This window comes from Ovis aries, chromosome 7 (genome assembly GCF_016772045.2).
Source record: "Ovis aries strain OAR_USU_Benz2616 breed Rambouillet chromosome 7, ARS-UI_Ramb_v3.0, whole genome shotgun sequence".
NCBI classification, from domain to species: domain Eukaryota; kingdom Metazoa; phylum Chordata; class Mammalia; order Artiodactyla; family Bovidae; genus Ovis; species Ovis aries.
This window is the reverse complement of record NC_056060.1, coordinates 52,464,378-52,486,636: the sequence shown is the minus strand read 5'-3', so window position 1 is coordinate 52,486,636 and position 22,259 is coordinate 52,464,378. Positions and strand designations below refer to the sequence as shown.

Sequence of the window (22,259 nt, the reverse complement as noted above, 5' to 3'; positions counted from 1 at the left end):
TGGGAACGGGTTCCAAGCAGCTGACTTAGAAAAGGACATCTGTAATACAACCTGTTCTTAATATGGAGACTATAAAAAAACAGATTCATCTTCAAAGGATGAAGATTATTCACTACAAAAGGTATTTTTAAAAGTGGCAGTGGCTGAAAACAAAATTGCAGGAGATTCTAAAATACTGAGTAATGACACAGTTGTTAAAAGAACAGCCTCCCAAGCTACTTTCAAAAAGTTACAAATGTCTATTTATATATTGTATCTATTTATATGTCGTTATATATTGTATAATATATATTATATATTATCTATTTATACAAATGTCTATTTATATGATTGTCAGTATTTTCATTTATAGAATATACCTTTCTTCACACTTATGCCTTAAAAATCTATTAATTCAACATTATTTTTTTAGTTAGCCTATGTGAATACTGTGGGAAGTAAGACAGATGTTTCTTTGATATGATATCTATGATATCATAGATATCATGATATCTAGATACCTATGACAATCTCTTAAATCCTCAATGTGTTCCTCTTCTGGGTGTCAGTAGGGGTAGGAGAAAGGGAACACTGAAAGTTGAATGGCCCATATTTTTTTTTGAACCTGTTTTGCTAGAAGCTAGAACAGTCTTATGTAAAGGAATAACCTTGGTTTTGGAGACAGACAAATCAGGATTCAAATTCTGGCTCCACAATTCATCTGACTGACTATGGACAAATTACTTAACTTCCCTTAGTCTTGAGCTTCCCTGGTGGCTCAGATGGTAAAGCGTCTGCCTGCAATGCGGGGGACCCGGGTTCGATCCCTGGGTTGGGAAGATCTCCTGGAGAAGGAAATGGCAACCCACTCCAGTACTCTTGCCTGGAGAGTCCCACGGGTGGAGGAGCCTGGCAGGCTATAGTCCATGGGGGTCGCAAAGAGTCGGACACGACTGAGCAACTTCATTTCTTTCACTTTCCCTTAGTTTTTTTCTGATCTTTAAAATGGGAATAAATATCACATCTCTTACAGGATTACCATGGGAATAAATGAGGTAACAGATGTGAACTAACTAGCTATATCAGGCTGCCCATGCACTCCTCAGCCCCTGTGTAACTGTAAATGTATGGATTTGAGTCATCTAGTTTATATTGAGATATGAAAAATTATGATGAGGCTCTTGTAAAAGGCATTTTGGTCATGTTGATGGTCCTCAAATGACAAAAAAAATGAGAGAACAGAACAATCTCACACACACACCACAAATGCTTAAAGCTTCTTAAACATACAGGAAAAGGATTCCTTATTAAAATAATGAAGTTAAGATAAAAAAATAAAGTTATTTAAGAGTATAATTATAGTCCTCACTGTGAGAAATTTACCACTTCACATTATTTTTAAAGAAGTTAGAATTTCCTAGAGTAATAACAAAATTTATTCACTCTTTCTTAGGTTATTGAAGTATGACCGAAATAAGACATTTGAAAAATTTCATGAAAACAGGTACTTTATACAGCTATTAACTTACAAGGGAGTCATTATTCTAATGATACTGCCAGTCCTCAAACTGTCAATTCTAGAGTTCCTATCTGAATAAAAATAGCTATTTGAATGCATATTTAAAAAGTCACTCTTGTTATTTCATATGCTTCATTCACATGATTTGCTTTTTGTGAGACCAGGTACCTTTCACATTGTCCAAAGATAACTTCATTTATAAGTATTAGTTTTGGGTATAGGAGTCTCAGCAAGTAGTTTAAAAACTTAACTTTACTATTTACTTGTAATATTTATTAATTAAGAAACACATATATACTTAAAAGTGCACATACATATATTTTTTAAATATAAACATATAAACTTTAAAATAGCAATGGAAAAATTAATGAAATACCAACTAGCAAATCATAACAGTTTCATATTTAAGCAGATCAACATACAAAGCTGTAACTTAAAATTTATCATGAAAAAACTATTATTATTATTTTTGTTAATTCAATAAGCCCATCTGAATTTAGAATTAAATGAAGAGTAAACATATACAAATACTAAAAAGAGAGAGAAGTGTTATGGCTAAACTCTTTTTTTACCACCAACTCTAGATGTAGTAACACCCCGTCAGTTTCAGCTTGTCAATAATTTTGTACCTGGTGGTGCTGCTGCCATTACAGTAAGTGCTGCCATCGACTTGGTGCCTATATAGTGACTTTTTACAAGGAAGCGGGCTAATTCCAAGACTGTGTCAAATGGCTGGCTTAACACCTTCTGGGCCCACTCACACACAAGACGGCAGGCAGAAGAGATAACTTCTTCATCAATGTTCTGAAGCTGCCCAGAAGGTTCAGCGCCTTCCAACTAAACAGAAGAAAAAGGGGGGTGGGGAAGACTTTTAAAAAGAAAGTTCAGAGAAATTAAATTGAAGTACAGTCAAGATATATAGGAAGCGAGTGAGTGAAAGTCACTCAGTTTTGTCCGACTCTTTGTGACCCCATGGACTGTAGTTCACTAGATTCCTCTGTCCATGGAATTCTTCAGGCAAGAATACACTAGCGGGTTGCCATTTCCTTCTCCAGGGGATCTTCTTGACCCAGGGAGCGAACCTGGGTCTCCTGCATTGTAGGCTGATTCTTTACTGTCTAAACCACCAGTGAAGCCCCTTAATCAGAAGATATAATCTAAATCTGTCAGATCAAAGCAGTACTAAGTGACTGGTGTTGGCAGGCATAAAAGTAGATCCTTGCAAATATGGGTCCTATGCCTGTACCTACTGGTGCACAGCCATCAGCAGCATTGTGAATATAACATCTAAACATGTTGTTAAACATACATGAAGAATAACAGATCTGAATTTTTCTAAAAGCCTTTTCTAACATCAAGAAAACAAACTATGCCATGAATTATATTTTCTCTTCTGAAAACATTCATTCTATACACATTACTCTGTAGCTCAAATTTTCCATTTGACAATATATACCATGAATATATCTACAAATCAGTAACTTTAGATTCATCTTTTTTTCCCCTAATTTCAAGAGCCATGTGAAATAAGCAATGTACGCTAACAGTGTCCAGCCATTGTTGAGTTTTTTGGCTCATTTATTTAGTAAAAGGCGCAGTTCCTGGTCCCTGGTTTAATCCAAATGAGACTATGTAGTATGCATTTCAATGCTGATAATAAGGTACAATTTTACTTGGGATTCCCTGGTGGCTCAGCTGGTAAAGAATCCACCTGCAGTGTAGGAGACCTGGGTTCAATTCCAGGGTTGGGAAGATGACCTGGAGAAGGGAACAGGTTACCCATTCTAGTATTCTGATCTGGAGAATTCCATGGACTGAATAGTCCAAACACATGATCGTTGTTTGTTTATCCAAATGAGACTATGCAGTATGCATTTTGATGTTGATAATAAGGTACAATTTTATCTATTAAAAATAAAAGGCAGAAATTCTTACCCCATCTCCAGTTTTGTGAAAATCAAGATTGGGCAGTGTTGGCATATGAACAAAAGCTTTTTTTCTTAGTCCACTGTAGCAATATGTAATAAATGGTCAAGGTCTAAAGTACTCTACATTAAATGAACCGTTTATATAGTTAGCACATGGAAAGCAACCATATATGAAATGAGAATAAAATCGGCCTGAGACATCATCTACTTTCTGAGTTCTTCAGGAAGAGACTTTAATATTAGAAACTCAGAACACCTTTACTCTTTTGAAACTGCAACAGTTCTTATAGAATATTACCATCTTAAAGGAAACAAAATGATTCTCATCTGGTATAAATTTTATGAATAAATGTTCCTAATAAGCTGTGCCAGCCACCAGTGACAAACAGGTCAGAAGGAAAGGAATATCCAGATGGAAACCTGGCAGAGAGAAGGGAAACTCTAGCCAGGGCACAGGGACAAAAACAACTCTTAAGAGTGTCACAAGGGCTTTAACCTTTTCACTTCTCTTTTTCCACTGAAACACACAGGATTATCACCTGTAACATGCCAATGACACACCAAGACATTTTTGTTTGCACTCAGGACACAAGACTAGGTTGTGCAACTAGTAGCTAGAGAACACCTGCCTGGAGTCATTTTAGAAAAGCAGCCTCTCCCCTTCCCCTTCTCATCTCCTCCATGGAAGAATTTTCATGCTTCGAAAGAGGCCAACAGCTAAGCAGAGAGAAATGATGTATTTCTAATAGGATTTCTAACCCTCCATGTGACAATCTTCTTCCAAGGGTAGGAAGAACTTTATAATAAAGTCTTAATTTTAATTTCCTTACTTCTGTTTGCTCCTATGGGCCTTTTCTATGCCCTGGTTTAATTTTAAAATAGCCTTTAGATGACTGGATGAAAAACAGTTTAAAGATAACACTAATCCTGCAGGCCAAGTTCCACAAGAAAATTTTTTGAACGTTGTGTATATCACCAGGACGAGCCCTATGTTTCTAAGAGGAAGGAAAGATGATAAGCTAACATCTTTTCCCACTTTTATTGATATAATTTTCAAGTGCTGTCCTATGGTATACCTTAATAATCCTCATTACTGAGGAAAAGAAGAGCAAACCATTAAGGACACATTACAGTGACAGAGTAAGGTGAGATCTATCACAATCCTAATAACCACCATTTGTTATTTCTCTTGCAGTGTGATAAATAGCTGGGAGAATAACATTTACAATTATTCTAAGTACTTTTGGGTTGTTTATATTTGTTGATTTAAATTTATTTCTAAATATAGTTGCTAGTTGAACTACAACAGCACATGTTCAGTAATAAGTGAGAACTTAAAGAGATCACTGAAAATTAAACTGGTAAAGGATATTTAGATTTGCCTCTTGTGCCCAGACGACGTGCCTTCATGTTTGGAAAGACATTTTTCATAATCTTCCCGAAGTCAGCAGCGCTTAATGGATGGTAACCAAGATTGTCACAATAGCTCCTGAAAGAGAAGAAGGGATCAATTTAGAGAGCAACAGAACTCAGAATCACATTAGCACAGTGTCATTTCAGTCAAATCTGACCCTTATGACAAGGTGAAGAAACACATCTTCAAGTCATTCACTACAATTTTCACTGATACATGCTCATCCTTCTTTAAAGACTAACTCAGGCTTAGTTAGTTTCATCCTCAGGGCATACAGTGTTACTGCTTTTAATAGCAGAAACTAACACTCAACCAGTTGGGCTCTCTGTTTCCACATATGTCTCAAGCTCATATACTGGAGGAATTTCCAATGTCGACATTATGGGTGTCAGACAGAGACCAGACTACTACATGGTTTAGATGACACACATGCTATATTATGACTAAAGGAACCTCAGGGATCGTCTATACCAACTCTCATTTTACCAGTAAGGGAAGAAATGAAGGCATGGTGTTCTCATCCCTACCACCCTTATTAATGCCACGAAAAAAGTACTTAATAAGGCAGTAACTTCAAGTGGGACCAGGGAAACAAGCCAAGTCTTAACTACTACTAGAATCAGGTACTCTGTCTTTCTCTACAGCTGCCAGTCCTAGGTAGAAGACCAATTCCTCCTTCACCAATTCAGCAGCAGGAAAAGGCCATTTCCTGTTGGCCTTTGGGAGAACCACTACCTGAGGCATACCAAAGAAGTCAGAGGAATTGCAAAATAACTCAGTCAAATCTCCCTGCTCACTCCTCATTTCAGAATCAACCAATATAGCTTCTTGATGAAGAAGTCAGGTGGTAGAGATCCAAGGAGAGAGGTTTAGGATAAACAAGAAAATCCACTAGAATGGGCAGCATATAGTGGTAACCGGGACTTGAGTTCTTGTAGTGGATGGTTGAGTATGCTGGCAACATCTTTGAAGTGATCTGAACTTGGAAGTCAAATTGGTAGACACTCAGGAGAAAGATGCCCTTTGGGTTTAGCACAGGCCCCCAGTGGTGGCTCAGACGGTAAAGCGTCTGTCTATAATGCGGGAGACCTAGGTTCGATCCCTGGGTCGGGAAGATTCCCTGGAGAAGGAAATGGCAACCCACTCCAGTACTCTTGCCTGAAAAATCCCATGGACGGAGGAGCTTGGTGCAGGCTACTGTCCATGGGGTGGCGAAGAGTCGGGCATGACTGAGCAACTTCACTTTCTTTCTTCACTTTCAGGAGAAGGATGGAAGCCTCAACAGAGAGAATGGGTAGGTCTGAAGACTGGTGTTTTCCTTGATTGTACCCTCCCTGTTGCAGCACCAAGCACCGCACACTCCTGTTGTGGGTGGGGCTGAGGGGAAGGAGTGGAGGTGCCTAGCAGATGCATTCTCAACGATGCTGCAGAGCAGGAAGAAGGGAAAGGAGCTGATATGCACTGTGAATTCCCTCTATAAGGAATATTAACATCACATTCAAGCTGAGACTGAATGTGATACTCCAAGTGGTTCAGGGGCCAAGATTTAAAGCGCAAAGTGAAGCAATGACTCTTTTGTGGAACTGACAATTTAAATAAATGAACTGCATCAAATCATAACCATTTCACTAGCAAGTTAAATGAGCACAGAAAGAAAATGAATGAGCTCTTTTACAACTTAGGGCCTTGATACTTGTTTCTTCTACCTGGAATATTTTCTTACCCTTCAAGTTCCAGACTGGTATGATTTTGAAAGGGTCTCTTCTGTCTTCCCTATCCAAAGCAGCGCTCTCCTGCCATGCCCTCACCACCTTCCTTATCTGTGTATTTTCTATCTTTTATTCTCCTAGCTTCCAATTATGTAACAGCTAATTTATTTGTTGTTTGTCTCCTCCATTAGACTATAAGTTCAACCAGGGCAGTGACTATGTCTATTTGGTTCACCACTGTATTCTTAGAACAAGGAACAAGACTGAAGAGTCACATTAGACCTTAATATGACATATAACTTGATATGATTTTAAATATGACTTAGTAAGTATGTCATATTTAAAATGACAAGAAACCTTAAAGAAACACACTGAAGCAATGTGCAAATGAAGCAAAAAAGAAAACAGTGCCCACTGGCTCCTATAACAGCACTGGCAGGTGGGCCTAAAAAACCTGAAATCATATAAAGAGAAAGCAATGAGTCTAATGAGAGATATACTATCCATTCTATCCTCCTTTTGTGACTGAGGTTTTGATGGGTTTTTTTCCCCCACTGTATTAGTACACTAAAGTTCTTTACTTTGGCAGAAGGGGTAGGCAGAAGGTTGGCAAAACTAAGTGTCAGGATGACCAATGCAAAATTTGCTTGTCAAATTGAATTAATCCTGATTTCAGAATGATTTTAGAATGTGATCATCCGGTTTCATCTGGTTTCTGACTCTTATTTATGCCACTAAAAGAGGGGAATTCATTGGGAGAATAAATTTTTAAAATAATGAACTTACCTTTAAAATATTCTTTAGCAGATAAATGCAAAATGTACTTTGGAGACATATGAACAGCTCAAATTATACCTCCTGAATCAAACAGAAGGCAATGTTGGGAATAAAACTACTTATGACCCAACACTCTACACTTTGAAATCTTACATGTCAAAGAGAAAACAGAGTGCCTCAGTTTGAAAGTAACAATAACAACACCTGAACAGGTCATCAATTTCTTTGTGAAATGAGTTCAGAAGGTTGTATAGTTCAACTTCCTGCTAGGTATGGAAATGGCTATCCTCAAATGGGTATCTGAGCACTTTGCCTGAGAGAGAGAGCTCTAGATTGTGAGGTGGTCTAACCAATCTTCAGTGGTTCTAATTACCAAAGAAAAAGAATTTCATTATTATAGCCTCTTCCCTACTGAGAAGTTCCAGATATTCAATGACTCTTTAATATATCAATAATTAAATATTTATCAGCTCCTCTGTCATGGAATTCTCCCAGCAAGAATCCTGGGCTGGGTAGCCATTCCCTTCTCTAGGGGTTCCCCCCAACCTAGGGATCAAACCCGGATCTCCTGCATTACAGGCAGATTCTTTGCTGTCTAAGCCATTTATAGGCTATCCTACTTATTCACAATTTTGAAACCAGGGCTATATAACACACCATAGGTCATTCCAGGCCATGTCAAGATCTTGGTTAGTTTATATCTTGTTTTCCTGCTTCATAACTTTAACTGCAGTTTAATCAAGCAAGATATGGTGTCAATTAACACCTAACTCAGCATCAGATTATATTTACAGGACTCAAAAAAAGGGGAATGCACAGAGAATGTGCTTTTTACAGGATAACTAACAGTCTAATGCCATTCTTGAAATCAGATTTTTCTTTTTGTTTTACTGTTTTAATACTTGTGGCAAAATACAGTCATAGGATACATAACAATACTTAGACATTTTTGGACTGCTTCATATATGTTACTTCATTTAATTTCACCCCAACAAGTTTCCCTGACAGCTCAGTTGGTAAAGAATCTGCCTGCAATGCAGGAGACCCCTGCTCGATTTCTGGGTCAGGAAGATCCCCTGGAGAAGGGATAGGCTACCCACTCCAACATTCTCAGGCTTCCCTTGCGGTTCAGCTGGTAAAGCAATATGGGAGACCTGGGTTCAGTCCCTGGGTTGGGAAGATCCCCCGGAGAAGGGAAAAGCCATCCACTCCAGTATTCTTGCCTAGAGAATTCCATGGACTATACAGTCCATGGGGTTGCAAAGAATTCTCCAGGCCAGAGTAGTGGAGTAGGTAGCCTTTCCCTTCTCCAGGGAATCTTCCCAACCCAGCAATCGAAGCCATGTCTCCTGCACTGTAGGTGGATTCTTTACCAGCTGAGCCACTACTGCCTAAATGCCAGTTAATGAGGATGGTGACAATAGCCCCTAGAGTGCAATTAAGCTGTCTCATTGCAATGACACATTTCTACCTATAAAAAGATTGATGAAAGGATAATCTGTATATTATTATGTAGAAAATAAAGGGAAATACCATTACTTGTTTATGAAATGGTATAAAGTCCAGCTGCTTTTCTTCATTAGAACATGCTTTCAATTTGTGTACCAAAAGTTCTAATTGGGTTATGGACTCCTACAAATTCAAGACATCGACTTCTGACTTAATGTGTGATTCCAAAATGCTTTTCTTTTTGTAAAAAACTCTTGGACCCGCTTCACTCATCTTTCCGAGCCTTTACTAACATCTTTTTCGCAACCAACAATAAATTATCTCTATCTGTTAGCTTTTTTAAAAAGAATTTTTAGTTGCAACATGTATGAGAGATCACATTGTATTTGTCTTTCTCTGTCTGATTTACTTCACTTAGCATAATGCTCTTGAGGCCCATCCATGTTGCTGCAAATGCCAAGATTTCATTCTTTCTTAAGGCTGAGTAATATCCCACTGTGTATATGCACAATGTCTTTATCCATTCACTCACTGATGGACGCTTAGGTTGTTTCCGTATCTTGGCTTCTATAAACAGTGCTGCAGTGAACATGGCACTGCATATATTTTCAAGTTAGTGTTTTCATTTTTCAGATATACAGCCAGAAGCAGAACTGCTGGATCACGTGGTAGTTCTGTTTTTAATTTCTCAAGACCCTCCACACTGTTTTTCATAGTGGCTACACCAATTTATATTCCTGCCAACAGCACACAAGGGTTCAATTTTCTTGACATCCTCACCAATGCTTGTAATTTGTTGTCTTTTTGATAACAGTCACTCTGACAGGCGTGAGGTGATAGTTCATTGTGGTTTTGATTTGCATTTCCCTGATGATTAGTGATGCTGAGCATCTTTTCATATACCTCTTGTTTTCATCTTGATGTCTCTTTTGGAAAATGTCTATTTATATCTTCTACCCAATTGAAAACTCAAATCATTTTTGTTGTTGAGTTGAATGATTTTTTATACATTTTGAATATTAACCTCTTAACAGATATATGACTTGCAACTCACTAGGTTGCCTTTTTATTTGGCTGATAGTTTTAATGCAGTTCTATTTGTTTATCTTTGATTTTTAAAAATTCTATCTTTGCTGTCAGATTAAAAAAATCATCGCCAAGACCCACATCAAGAAGTGGGTCTTATCCAAATGCAGAAGAATACATCTTTTTCTCAAGTGCACATGGAACATTCTCCAGGACACATTTTGGGACACAAATCAAACCTCAGTAAATTTAAGAAAACGTAAATCATATCGAGCATCTTCTCTGACCACAACATTATGAGACTAGATATCAATTACAACAACAACAGAAAAAACCCTGTAAAAACACAAACACGTGGAGATTAAACAACACATTTCTAAATAACCAACAGGTTACTGAAGGTATCAAAAAGGAAATCAAAGATCTGACCAAAATAAATGAAAGGAATGATAGTAAAGATTAATAAAACTGAAAGCTGGTCTTTGAGAAGATAAACAAAATTGACAAACCTTTAGCCAGACTCATCAAGAAAAAAAGGGAGAAGAATCAACGCAACAAAATTAGAAATGAAAAAGGGGAGGTTACAACAGACAACGCAGAAATACAAAGGATTATAAGAGACTATTATGAACAATAACCCACTCCAGTGTTCTTGCCTGGAGAATCCCAGGGACAGGGGAGCCTGGTGGGCTGCCGTCTATGGGGTCGCACAGAGTTGGACACGACTGAAGTGACTTAGCATATTATGAACAATTATATGGCAATAAAATGTATAACCTGGAAGAAATGGACAGATTCTTAGAAAAGTTTAATCCTCTAAGACTGAACCAGAAAGACACAGAAATTATGAACAACCCAATTATAAACACTCAAATTGAAGCTGTGATCAAAAATCTCCCAAAAAACAAAAGCTCAGGACCAGATGGCTTCACAGGAGAATTTTATCAATCATTTAGAGAAGAGCTAATGCCTATCCTTCTAAAACTCTTTCAAAAAATTGCAGAGGAACGAACACTTCCAAACTCATTCTACAAGGCCTCCATCACCCTGATACAGAACCAGACAAAGACAACACAATAAAAGAAAACCACAGGCCAATATCACTGATGAACATAGATGCAAAAATTCCCAACAAAATTTTAGCAAACAGAATTCAGCAACACATCAAAAAGCTCATACACCATGACCAAGTTGGGTTTATTCCAGGAATGCAAGGATTCTTCAATATATGCAAATCAATCAATGTGACATACCATATTAACAAATTGAAAGATAAAAACCATATGATAATCTCAGTAGTTGTAGAAAAAGCTTTTCACGAAAGTCAGCACCCATTTGATTAAAACTCTTAAAAAAATGGGCAGAGAAGGAACCTACCTCAACATAGTAAAGGCTGTATATGATAAGCCTACAGCAAGCATTATTCTCAATGGTGAAAAACTGAAAGCATTCCCTCTAAGATCAGGAACAAAACAAGGGTGTCCACTTTCACCACTATTATTCAACATAATTCTGGAAGTTCTAGCTACAGCAATCAGAGAGGAAAAAGAAATAAATCCAGATTGGAAAAGAAGAAGTAAAGCTTTCACTGTTTGAAGATGACATGATACTGTACATAGAAAACCCTAAAGATAGTATCAGAAAATTACTAGAGTTAATCAGTGAATTTAGCAAAGTTGCAGGATACAAAATCACTTGTACACACAAGTGATTCAGGATACACAGAAATCACTTGTATTTCTATATACTAACAATGAAAAATCAGAAAGAGAAATTAAGGAATCAATCTGATTCACCATTGCAACAAAAAGAATTAAATATCTAGGAATAAACTTACCTAAGGAGACAAAAGAACTGTACACAGAAAATTATAAGACATGAAAGAAATCAAAGATGACATGAATAGATGGAGAGATATTCCATGTTCTTGAGCAGGAAGAATCAATAGTGTGAAAAGGATTATACAACCAAATGCAATCTATAGATTCAAAGCAACTTCTATCAAATTACCAATGGCATTTTTCACAAAACTAGAACAAAAAATTTCACAATTCATTTGGAAACACAAAAGACCCTGAATAGCCAAAGCAGTCTTAAGAAAGAAGAATGGAGCTGGAGGAATCAACCTTCTTGACTTCATATTATACTACAAAGCTACAGTCATCAAGACAGTATGGTACTGGCACAAAAACAGAAATATAGACCAATGGAACAAGATAGAAAGCCCAGAAATAAACCCATGCACCCATGGGTACCTTATTTTGACAAAGGAAGCAAGAATATACAATAGGGCAAAGACAACCTCTTCAATAAATGGTGCTGGGAAAACTGGACAGCTACATGTAAAAGAATGAAATTAGAACACTTTCTAACACATACACAAAGATAAACTCAAAATGGATTAAAGACCTAAATGTAAGACCAGAAACTATAAAACTCTTAAGAGGAAAACATAGGCAGAACACTCTATGACATAAATCAAAGCAAGATCCTCTACGACCCACCTTCTAGAGTAACAGAAATAAAAACAAAAGTAAACAAGTGAGACCTGATTAAACTTAAAAGCTTTTGCACAGCAAAGGAAACTATAAGCAAGGTGAAAAGACACCTTCAGAATGGGAGAAAATAATAGCAAATGAAACAATTGACAAAGGATTAATTTCCAAAATATACAAGCAGCTCATAGAGCTCAATACCAGAAAAACAACCCAATCAAAAAGTGGGAAAAAGACCTAAACAGACATTTCTCCAAAGAAGACATACAGATGGCTAACAAACACATGAAAAGATGCTCAACATCACTCATTATTAGAGAAATGCAAATCAAAACTACAATGAGATATCACCTCACACAGTCAGAATGGTCATCATTAAAAAGTCTACAAACAATAAATTCTGGAGAGGGTGTGGAGAAAAGGGAATGCTCTTGCACTGTTGGAATGCCCTTGCACTGTTCGAGGGAATGTAAATTGATACAGCTACTATGGAAGACAGTACGGAGATTCTTTAAAATTAAAACTAGGAATAAAGCCACCATATGACCCAGCAATCCCACTCCTAGGCATATACCCTGAGGAAGCCAAAATTGAAAAAGACACATGTAACCCATTGTTCATTGCAGCACTATTTACAATAGCTAGAACATGGAAGCAATCTAGGTGTCCATCAACAGATGAATGGATAAAGAAGTTGTGATATATATACACAATGGAATATTACTCAGCCATAAAAAGGAACATATTTGAGTCAGTTCTAATGAGATGGATAAACGTAGAACCTATTATACAGAGTGAAGTGAGTCAGACAGATAAATAACATACTCTAACGCATATATATGGAATCTAGAAAAATGGCACTCTAGTATTTATCTACAGGGCAGCAATGGAGAAACAGAGAGAATAGACTTACAGACATGGGAAGAGAGGAGGAGAGGGTGAGATATATGGAAAGAATAACATGGAAACTTACATTACCATATGTAAAATAGATAGCCAACAGGAATTTGCTGTATGGCTCAGGAAACTCAAACAGGGGCTCTGTATCAACCCAGAGAGGTGGCATGGGGAGGGAGACAGGAGGGAGGTTCAAAAGGAAAGGGATATATGTATACCTATGGCTGATTCATATTGAGGTTTGACAGAAAAAACAAAATTCTGTAAAGCAATTATCCTTCAATAAAAATTAATTAATTAAAAGATGTGGTACATATATACATTGGGGGAAAAAAAACAGAAGTAGGTCTTGCTACCTATCTTTTCTTCTAGGAGTTCATGATTTTAGGTCTTGTGTTCAGGCCTTTAATCCAGTTTGAGGAAATTTTTCGTGTGGTATAAAATCCCAGTTTCATTCTTCTGCGTGAGGCTCTCCAGTTTCCCCAACACTATTTATTGAAGAGACTGTCCTTATCCCACTGCATAATTTTGGCTTCTTTGTTGTAAATTAATTGACCATATATGTGTGGGTTTATTTCTGGGCTCTCTATTCAGCTTCATTCAACTATATGTTTTCATGCCAATACCATATTGTTGTTACAGAATAGAGTTTGAAATCAGGGGGTATGATGCCTGAAGGTTTGTTCTTCTTTCTCATGATTGCTTTGGCTGCTTAAGGTCTTTTTTGGTCCCACACACATTTTAGAATTCCTTGTTCTGTTTCTATGAAAAACGATATTCGAATTTTGATTGGAATTGTATTTAATCTGTGGACTGCTTTGATTAGTACAGACATTTAACACTATTAATTCTTCCAACCCATGAGGACAAACTATCTCTCCATTTATTTGTGTTTTCTTCAATTGCTTTCCTTGATGTCTTGTAGTTTTCAGTGTACAGGTCCTGAACACTGGTGGTTAAATGTAATCCTAAAAAATTTTTTTTGATACAACTGTAAATGGGATTGTTATCTTAATTTTGCTGATAGCTTTTTTAAAAAATACAATAACTTTATTCATTTATTTCTGGCTGTGCTGGGTCTTTGTTGCCGCACTGGCTTTCTCCAGTTGCGGTGAGTGGGGGCGACTCTCTAGCTGTGGTGCACAGGCTTCTCACTTCAGTGGCTTCTGCTGTTGTGGAGCACGGGCTCTAGGGCACGTGGGCTTCGGCAGTTATGGCTCCCAGGCTCTGGAGCACAGGTTCAGTAGTTGTAGGGCACAGGCTTAGCTGCTCTGTGGCATATGGGATCTTCCCAGATCATGTATCAAACCTGTGTCTCCTGCACTGGCTGACAGATTCTTTATCACTAAACCACCAGGGAAGCCCTGACAGTGTGTAGAAATGCAAAAGATTTTTGTGTATTCATTTGAACCCTGCAACATTACTCAGTTTCTTAGTTCTAATTGTTTTTTGTTGGACTCTTTAGCCTTTTCTTTCTTTTTCTTGCCTACTTGCAAGGGCTAAGACTCCCAGTACTATGGTGAATAAAAGTGGTAAGAGTGGGCAGCTTTTGAGTATGACATTGGTGGTGGGCTTGTTGTATATGGCTTCTGTTATGTTGAGGTACATTTCCTTTACAGTTTCTTTATTGAGTTTTTTTCATCATAAATAATGTTGATTTCTGTCAAATGCTTTTCCTGTAGCTACTGAGATAATCATGATTTTTATCCTTCACTTTGTGTTGTATCACATTGACTGATTTGTGAATGTTGACCCAGCAATATTTATCTCTAGAATAAATCCCACTTGATCATGTTGTATGAGCCTTTTAACATAATGTTGAATTCAGTTTGCTAATATTTTCTGAGAATTTTTACATCTATATTCAACAGGAATATTGTCTGTAATTTTCTTTTCTTGTGGCATCCTTGTTTGGTTTTGTGATCAGGGTAATTCTGGCTTCATGAAATGAGTTTGGAAATTTCCACCCACCTCTTCTATTTTTTCAAAGAGTTTGATAAAGATAGGTAGTAATTCTTTAAATGTTTGGTAGAACATTTGGAAGGTTTTTGATTACTGATTCGATCTCCTTAACTAGTAATTAGTTGGTTCAAATTTTCTATTTCTTTATGATCTCAGTCTTGGTAGGTTGTATGTTTCTAGGAATTTATCCATTTCTTCTAGGTTGTTCAATATGTTGGCATGTCACTGTCTAAAGTAGTCTCTTATGATCCTTTGTATTTCTGTGGTATCAGTTGTACTATCTCCCATTCATTTCTGATGTCATTTATTTGACTCCTCTTTTTCTCTTGGTGAATCTAGCTAACAGTTTTTCTGCTCTAATCTTTGTTATTTCCTTCCTTCTACTGACTTTGGGCTTTGTTCTTCTTTAACTAGTCTCTTGAGGTGAAAAGTAAGGTTTTTTGAGGCTGCTGTTGTTTCTTGAGGTAGGCATTTATCACCATGAACTTTCCTCTTTAACTCTGCTGAGTAGAGTACTCTTTATTGGAGATTTTTCCCTTTCAGCATTTTGAATATATTGAGCCAGTCCCATCTGGCTTATAAAGTTTCTGCTGACAAATCTGCAGATAATCTTATGAGGGTCTGCTTATTCATAACTGGTTGCTTTTTCTTGCTGCTTTAAAGATTTTCTCCTTGTATTTAACTTTTGACATTTTAATTATAATGTGTTTTATCTCCATTTTATTAAGGTTTTTTTGCTGAGGTTTAACCTTATGCTTTATTTGGAACATATTCCTCTGTTTCTTTATTTTGCTTGACTTTGTGATGGTTTCTATACAGTAGATGAAACCACCACCCACCCAGTCTTGAAGGAGTATAGGAGATGAAACTCATTGTTCAAACCTGTCCTAGGTCTTGGTTTGGCCCTTAAACTTTTGTATTTTTCCAAGTGGTCTATTATATTTTTTAATAACTCCCACTACTTAAGTATGTACCAAGACCTATCAGGGCCCCAAAGGGGAGGATCTCAGCACCTAAAATCAGGCTGACTGGAAGTCAAACCCTCAGTAGCAGCTTTTAAAAGTATGCAGGTATATATAGTCCAGTGTGACCACAAGCATAAGCCCTGCTGGCACCAGAGCCAAGCAATCTGGAGGTGTCCCTTGGGCAGTTGCAAAAATCAGGGCTCCTGACAAGAGTATAAGCACTTTTCTGTGAGACACTGGAGAGCTGGAGCAAGACAGAGGGAAAGAAGCGATATTATCTCTGTTTCTTTTGAGTAGCTCCGTAGGCCACTAGACATACGCCAAACCTGAAGCCTGCCCCTTGGGTCAGAGCAAAAAAGCCTCTTTCACAGGAAAACTGGGGGGCTGTGCCCGAGTCTGCTGGCTGTGCAGTGTCTTGGGGTGGTACTTCACCAAGAATTATCACTCCAACTGCCACATTCCACTGGAATGGCCCAGGAATGCAAGCCCCACTGACTACCAGAGCCAGTTAATTTAGCAGCATTCCCTAGACAGCAGCTACAAAACCCGGCTGCTGGATGCGAGTAAACCTCCCCTTGGGGGCATACTGGCACTCAGGAGTGTGGCAGAGGGAGAGCATGAAGACAGCACCAGCTCTCTGATGTCTCTGGAAAGGATTACAATCAGTCCCCAGATGCACACTTACTTAGAAGTCTACCCCCTCAGGCTGCAGCCATCACAGCTGGGTAACAGGTCTCTTTCACAGAAAAACCGAGCTCTTGGTCTGTGACTGTTGTTGTGCCTGGAGGTGGGAGTTATGAAAGAACTCTTTCTCTGTCGGTTACAGTTTCGTGGGACCCAGGACTATAAGCCCCACTGGCACCCATCCCATGCTATGTAGATGTTTCTTCTGGCAGCAGCTGTAAAAGCAGGGTGCCAGACAAGGGTATAATCACCTTTTTGGATGACTGTTACAGTTACATTGGATCAGGAACACAAGCTGCCCTGGCTTCCAAAGGTAGGCAATTAAGAGGTGTCCCTTGGGCAGAAGTCGCAAAAATCAGGGAACCAGATACATGTAGTAGCTTCCTTCTGGGTGATAACTGGTATTCTAGAGCAGATCAAAGGGAGAGTGCAAAGACAGCACATGCTAGTCTGTCCCTGAAGAGTGTTCCAGCTATCTCCTACACGTGTCTTCAACTGGATGTCTGTCCCCCAGGCTGCTACTTTAATGTAAGTAGGTGACCCTCTTTTACTTAAGTCTGAGCAAGACAGACTGCCTCTGAGCTGAACCCTGGGGCAGGTGAGTCCAAGTATGTGGGCCCTCCAATAGCCATTACTCAGAACCTTACAGTCTTATGGGTCTCAGGATGTGAGCCCCATTTGCTTTCAAAGTTAGATGTTTTGAGGGCTTGTCTCTTAGGTTCAGGTCTTAAAACATGGGCTGCCCAATGTGGGTTTGAACCCTTTGTTTCTTATGAGAACTTCTAGGTTTTGAGTTCCCTCCTGATTGAAGGTTGGTGGGGTTTAGGAGCCTCTCCTACCTACTTCCGTGTGGTTTTCTTCCTATTTCTGTGACCTGTAATCATCACTCAGCCAGCTTCTAGGTTTTTTAAAGAGGAAATTATTCCGTTTAGACTACAGACTTAATATGTCCATGGGAGGAGGTGAATTTAAGATCTTACATCACCATCTTGAACTATTTTCCCAGGTATTTTTTATGACACACATTTCATAGATGAGAAACTTGCATAAAGAGGTAAATCTGGAATTTGGTCATCCAGCCTAATCCATTCATCTTATAGATGAGAAGCTTTTATTACTAACTAGTGAGTATAAACAAACTGAATGCTTAGAAAGCAACCAAAATTATATCACTGAAATTTTTCTGATATTTATAAAGAAGAATTTATTAAAAAGTATTAATTTCTATTAAAAGCCTATTCCTTACCAAGACCTACAGTATTATCAACATTTATGTATTCCAGATGACAATAAAAGATATGGGAATTTAGAATGGTCCCAAAGACACAGTAGCATTATACTCCCTTACAAGTATTAAGAAAATGATATATTTGCTAGCTAACACATAAATGAGGCAAAAGTAATATGGTCAAACATCTAATTAGCTTGAACCTTTGAACGTTCAACAGTTGTTGAAATCCTCCAGTAATTTTAAGGTGCAATTAGATCTCTGGAGAGAAAACTCTTTGAAAGGGTTTAACCTTAATCATAAACAGATTTTATTTTTCTTATTGTTTCATGTTCTGGGCAGAACAACGATACACAGTTGAGTCTGAGGCACGGCTAAAGTTCAGCAGCCTCTAGCATTTGGTAGGAACACTCACAGAACACTGCAGAAGTACAAAGTGTAAAGTACATGATGATTTGGTGTCCCAGAGAACAGACCAGTTGGAAAAGCAAGGCATAAGTCTCTGGTTAGTTATAGCGTCTTTTAGTCTAGGTCCTGGAGAGAAATTAAGAGCTGTTAAACAGTACTACTAAGTTGAGCTTAGACTAAGATCAAATATCACCTTTGAAATTCAGCTGATAAATCTTATTTTTGTGGCAACTATATAATAAACAATTTTTCTAAAAGATCAGTTTGAAAACAACAAAACTAATTTAAAGAGTTAAACTATCATAAATATATTATATATATAATATATATATTGAATGATGATGTATGACCTTACTAACCAGGTCTTTCCTTCTAACTTGCCTTTCATTTTTCATAGGATTACTGGCTGTGATGACTTTAGGTATTAATCCCATGAAAAAGATTCAGTCATGATGAATCATGATTGATATATTAAGGATATTATCCTGAAGTTTTAAAATTACTAATAAAAAAATATAAACTTCAAGGTAGTCACTGATAAATCCTGAGTAAGTTTGAGAAAAAAATTTGTGTCAACTTTTAAATAATAAAAAGTAAATATTTCTGCTTTTATTATTTCTTAAGAAAGACTTGATTTCTCACTACTGTTTATAAAACAGCTATTTAAAACAATTATCCTTTTGGTCAAGCTGAACTGTAATTTTTTTTTTAAATTAAAAAATAATACATATCACTTTGTATAAGTACATACTATATTGGTGTGCTTACTTTTATTTCTAGATTGTCTCGGTTTTAAATTTTAAATTAAATTAACTTCACATAAAATGTTCAGAGTATATAAATATAGTTTCTGCATACAGTTTAAGAATGAAGGAAAAAACTAAAAGCAGTAGGCTTTGTTTCAATTAATTCTTGATTAACCATTACTGTTCTTTAAGTTTCTACTCAAATCAGATTTTATCACAATTTTCCTCAGTAGTTTCAAATATTTCTGAAATCATTTTAGTAAAAGGATAGTAAAAGGATAAGGCTGTATATATTTAAAATACCCAAACAACTCCAACATCACTTTGTGTATTCACACCATTGTATAGATGAAGAAACTAAGGAATAGAGAAGATGATTTGCAAGTACATTAGTGAGTGGTTCTTTGTATCACCAATGAGGCAAGTAGAGTTTTATACAATGGGTATTCAATACATATATGTTGACGGGTAGCAGTGCATCATTATCCTTCTGAGAAACATCAATCAGTTCCTGATTTAATCTGCTTCATAAAGTCTCAAATTAAAAAAAAATATATAGCTATGATGTAAACAGTATGGCATTCTTCTAGAAACCAAGTCAGCAGAAAATGAGGTGTGATATATCTACCTGCCTTTAATGATTATATAGAAGAGAAAAATAAAGACTTAAATAGATTCTTCACAAAAAAGGGTATCCAATGGGCCAAAAAGAAAAAAAAAATTAAAAAGTCATTCAACTTTATTAGTCATCAAGGAAAGGCAAACAAAAAACCTAACATCCATACACAGATTTCCCTGATGGCTCAGTAATACAGAACCTCCCTACCAAGGTAAGAGATGCAGGTTCGATCCCTGGGCTGAGAAGATTCTCTGGAGAAGGAAATGGCAACGTACTCCAGTATTCCTGCCTAGGAAGTCCCATGGATAGAGGCGCCTGACAGGCTGAAGTCCGTGGGGTCACAATAAGAGTTGGGCATGACTTAATGACTAAAAAACAACGTCCATACAAAGTAGAATGGAAAAAGAAATTGTGATATTCATAAACAGAATTCCAAACAGCAATTAGAATGAATGAACCAAAACTACAGAAAGCAAAATGACTGAATCTTACAAACATAATGTTTATCATTACATAATTTCATTCATATAATGTTCTAAAACAAACAAAGCTAAACCATGGTGTTAGAAGAAAGGAGAGCAGTTACTCTTGGCATGGCTGGGGTGAGATGGTGGGAAGGGTAGTGACTGCAAGAGGACCCAAGGGGCCTCTGGGATGATGGTGATGCTCAGTTTCTTGATATGGAAGTGAGTAATAGGAACATACTCACTATGGGAAAATTTATCTAGCTATACACTTACAAGTTGTGTACTTTTCTGTGTGAATGTTACACCTCAATGAAAGTTACATTTGTTGCTGTTGTTCAGCTGCTCAGTCTTGTCTGACTCTTTGCAACTCTATGGACTGCAGCATATCAGACTTCCGTGTCCTTCACCATCTCCCGGAGCTTGCTCAAACTCATGTCCACTGAGTTGGTGATGCCATCCAACCATCTTGTCCTCTGTCATCCCCTTCTCTTCCTGCCTTCAATCTTTCCCAGCATCAGGGTCTTTTCCAATGAGTTGGCTTTATGCATCACATGGCCAAAGTACTGGAGCTTCAGCTTCAGCATCAGTCCTTCCAATGAATATTCAGGATTGATTTCCTTTAGGATTGACTGGTTTGATCTCCTTGCAGTCTAAGGGACTCTCAAGAGTCTTCTCCAACACCACAGTTTGAAAACATCAATTCTTTGGCGCTCAGTCTTCTTTATGGTCCAACTCTTATATCCATACATAACTACTGGAAAAACCATAGCTTTGACTATACGGACCTTTGTCTGCAAAGTAATGTCTCTGCTTTTAATATGCTGTCTAGGTTTGTCATAGCTTTTCTTCCAAGAAGCCAGTGTCTTTTAATTTCACAGCTGCAGTCACCATCTGCAGTGATTTTGGAGCCCAAGAAAAGAAAGTCTGTCAGTATTTCCATCGTTCCCCCATCTATTTGGCATGAAGTGATGGGACTGGATGCCATGATCTTCATTTTTTGAATGTTGAATTTTAAGCCAGCTTTTCACTCTACTCTTTCACCTTCATCAAGAGGCTCTTTAGTTCCTCTTCACTTTCTGTCATAAGGGTAATATCATCTGCATATCAGGTTATTGGTATTTCTCCCCGCAATCGTGATGCTAGCTTGTGCTTCATCCACCCTGGCATTTCACATGATGTACTCTGCATATAAGCAGGGTGATAATATACAGCCTTGATGTACTCCTTTCCCAGTATGGAACCAGTCTGTTGTTCCATGTCCGATTCTAACTGTTGCTTCTTGGCCTGCATGCAGGTTTTGCAGGAGGCAGTTAAGGAGGTCTGGTATTCCCATCTCTTTAAGAATTGTCCACAGTTTGTTGTGATCACAGTCAAAGGCTTTAGCGTGGTCAATGAAGCAGATTTTTTCTGGAATTCTCTTCCTTTTTCGATGATCCAGTAGATGTTGGCAATTTGATCTCTAGTTCCTCTGCCTTTTCTAAATCCAGTGTGAACATCTGAAAAATCTTGGTTCATGTATTATTGAAGCCTAGCTTGGAGAACTTTGGGCAATACCTGACTGGTATGTGAAATGGATGCAACTGTGTGATAGTTTGAACATTCTTGGGCATTGCCCTTCTTTGGGATTGGAATGAAAACTGACCTTTTCTAGTCCTGTGGCCACTGCTGAGTTTTCCATATTTGCTGGCATATTCAGTGCAGCACTTTCACAGCATCATCTTTTAGGATTTGAAACAGCTCAGCTGGAATTCCATTACCTCCACTAGCTTTGTTCATTGTGATGCTTTCTAAGGCCCACTTGACTTCGCATTCTAGGATGTTTGGCTCTAGATGAGTGATCACACCATCATGGTTATCTTGGTCATGAAGATCTTTTTTGTACAGTTCTTCGGTGTATTCTTGCCACCTCTTCTTAATATCTTCTGCTTCTGTTAGGTCCATACTGTTTCTGTCCTTTAATTGAGCCCATCTTTGCATGAAAAGTTCC

At 37.7% G+C, this 22,259-nt stretch overlaps 1 protein-coding gene across 5 annotated transcripts in view; it reads right to left on the bottom strand.

Moving 5' to 3' along the window:
* RFX7 (regulatory factor X7) overlaps window positions 1–22,259 on the bottom strand; it is a 145,397-nt gene that overhangs the window by 8,901 nt on the left and 114,237 nt on the right. For all 5 annotated transcript variants that reach the window (XM_042252418.2, XM_042252419.2, XM_042252420.2 and 2 more), the window contains 3 exons: window positions 4,799–4,915; window positions 3,434–3,518; window positions 2,128–2,335 (listed from right to left, as the gene is read on the bottom strand). In XM_042252418.2, coding sequence (XP_042108352.1) covers window positions 2,128–2,335; window positions 3,434–3,518; window positions 4,799–4,915 — 410 coding nt within the window. The remainder of the gene's footprint in view (window positions 1–2,127; window positions 2,336–3,433; window positions 3,519–4,798; window positions 4,916–22,259) is intronic.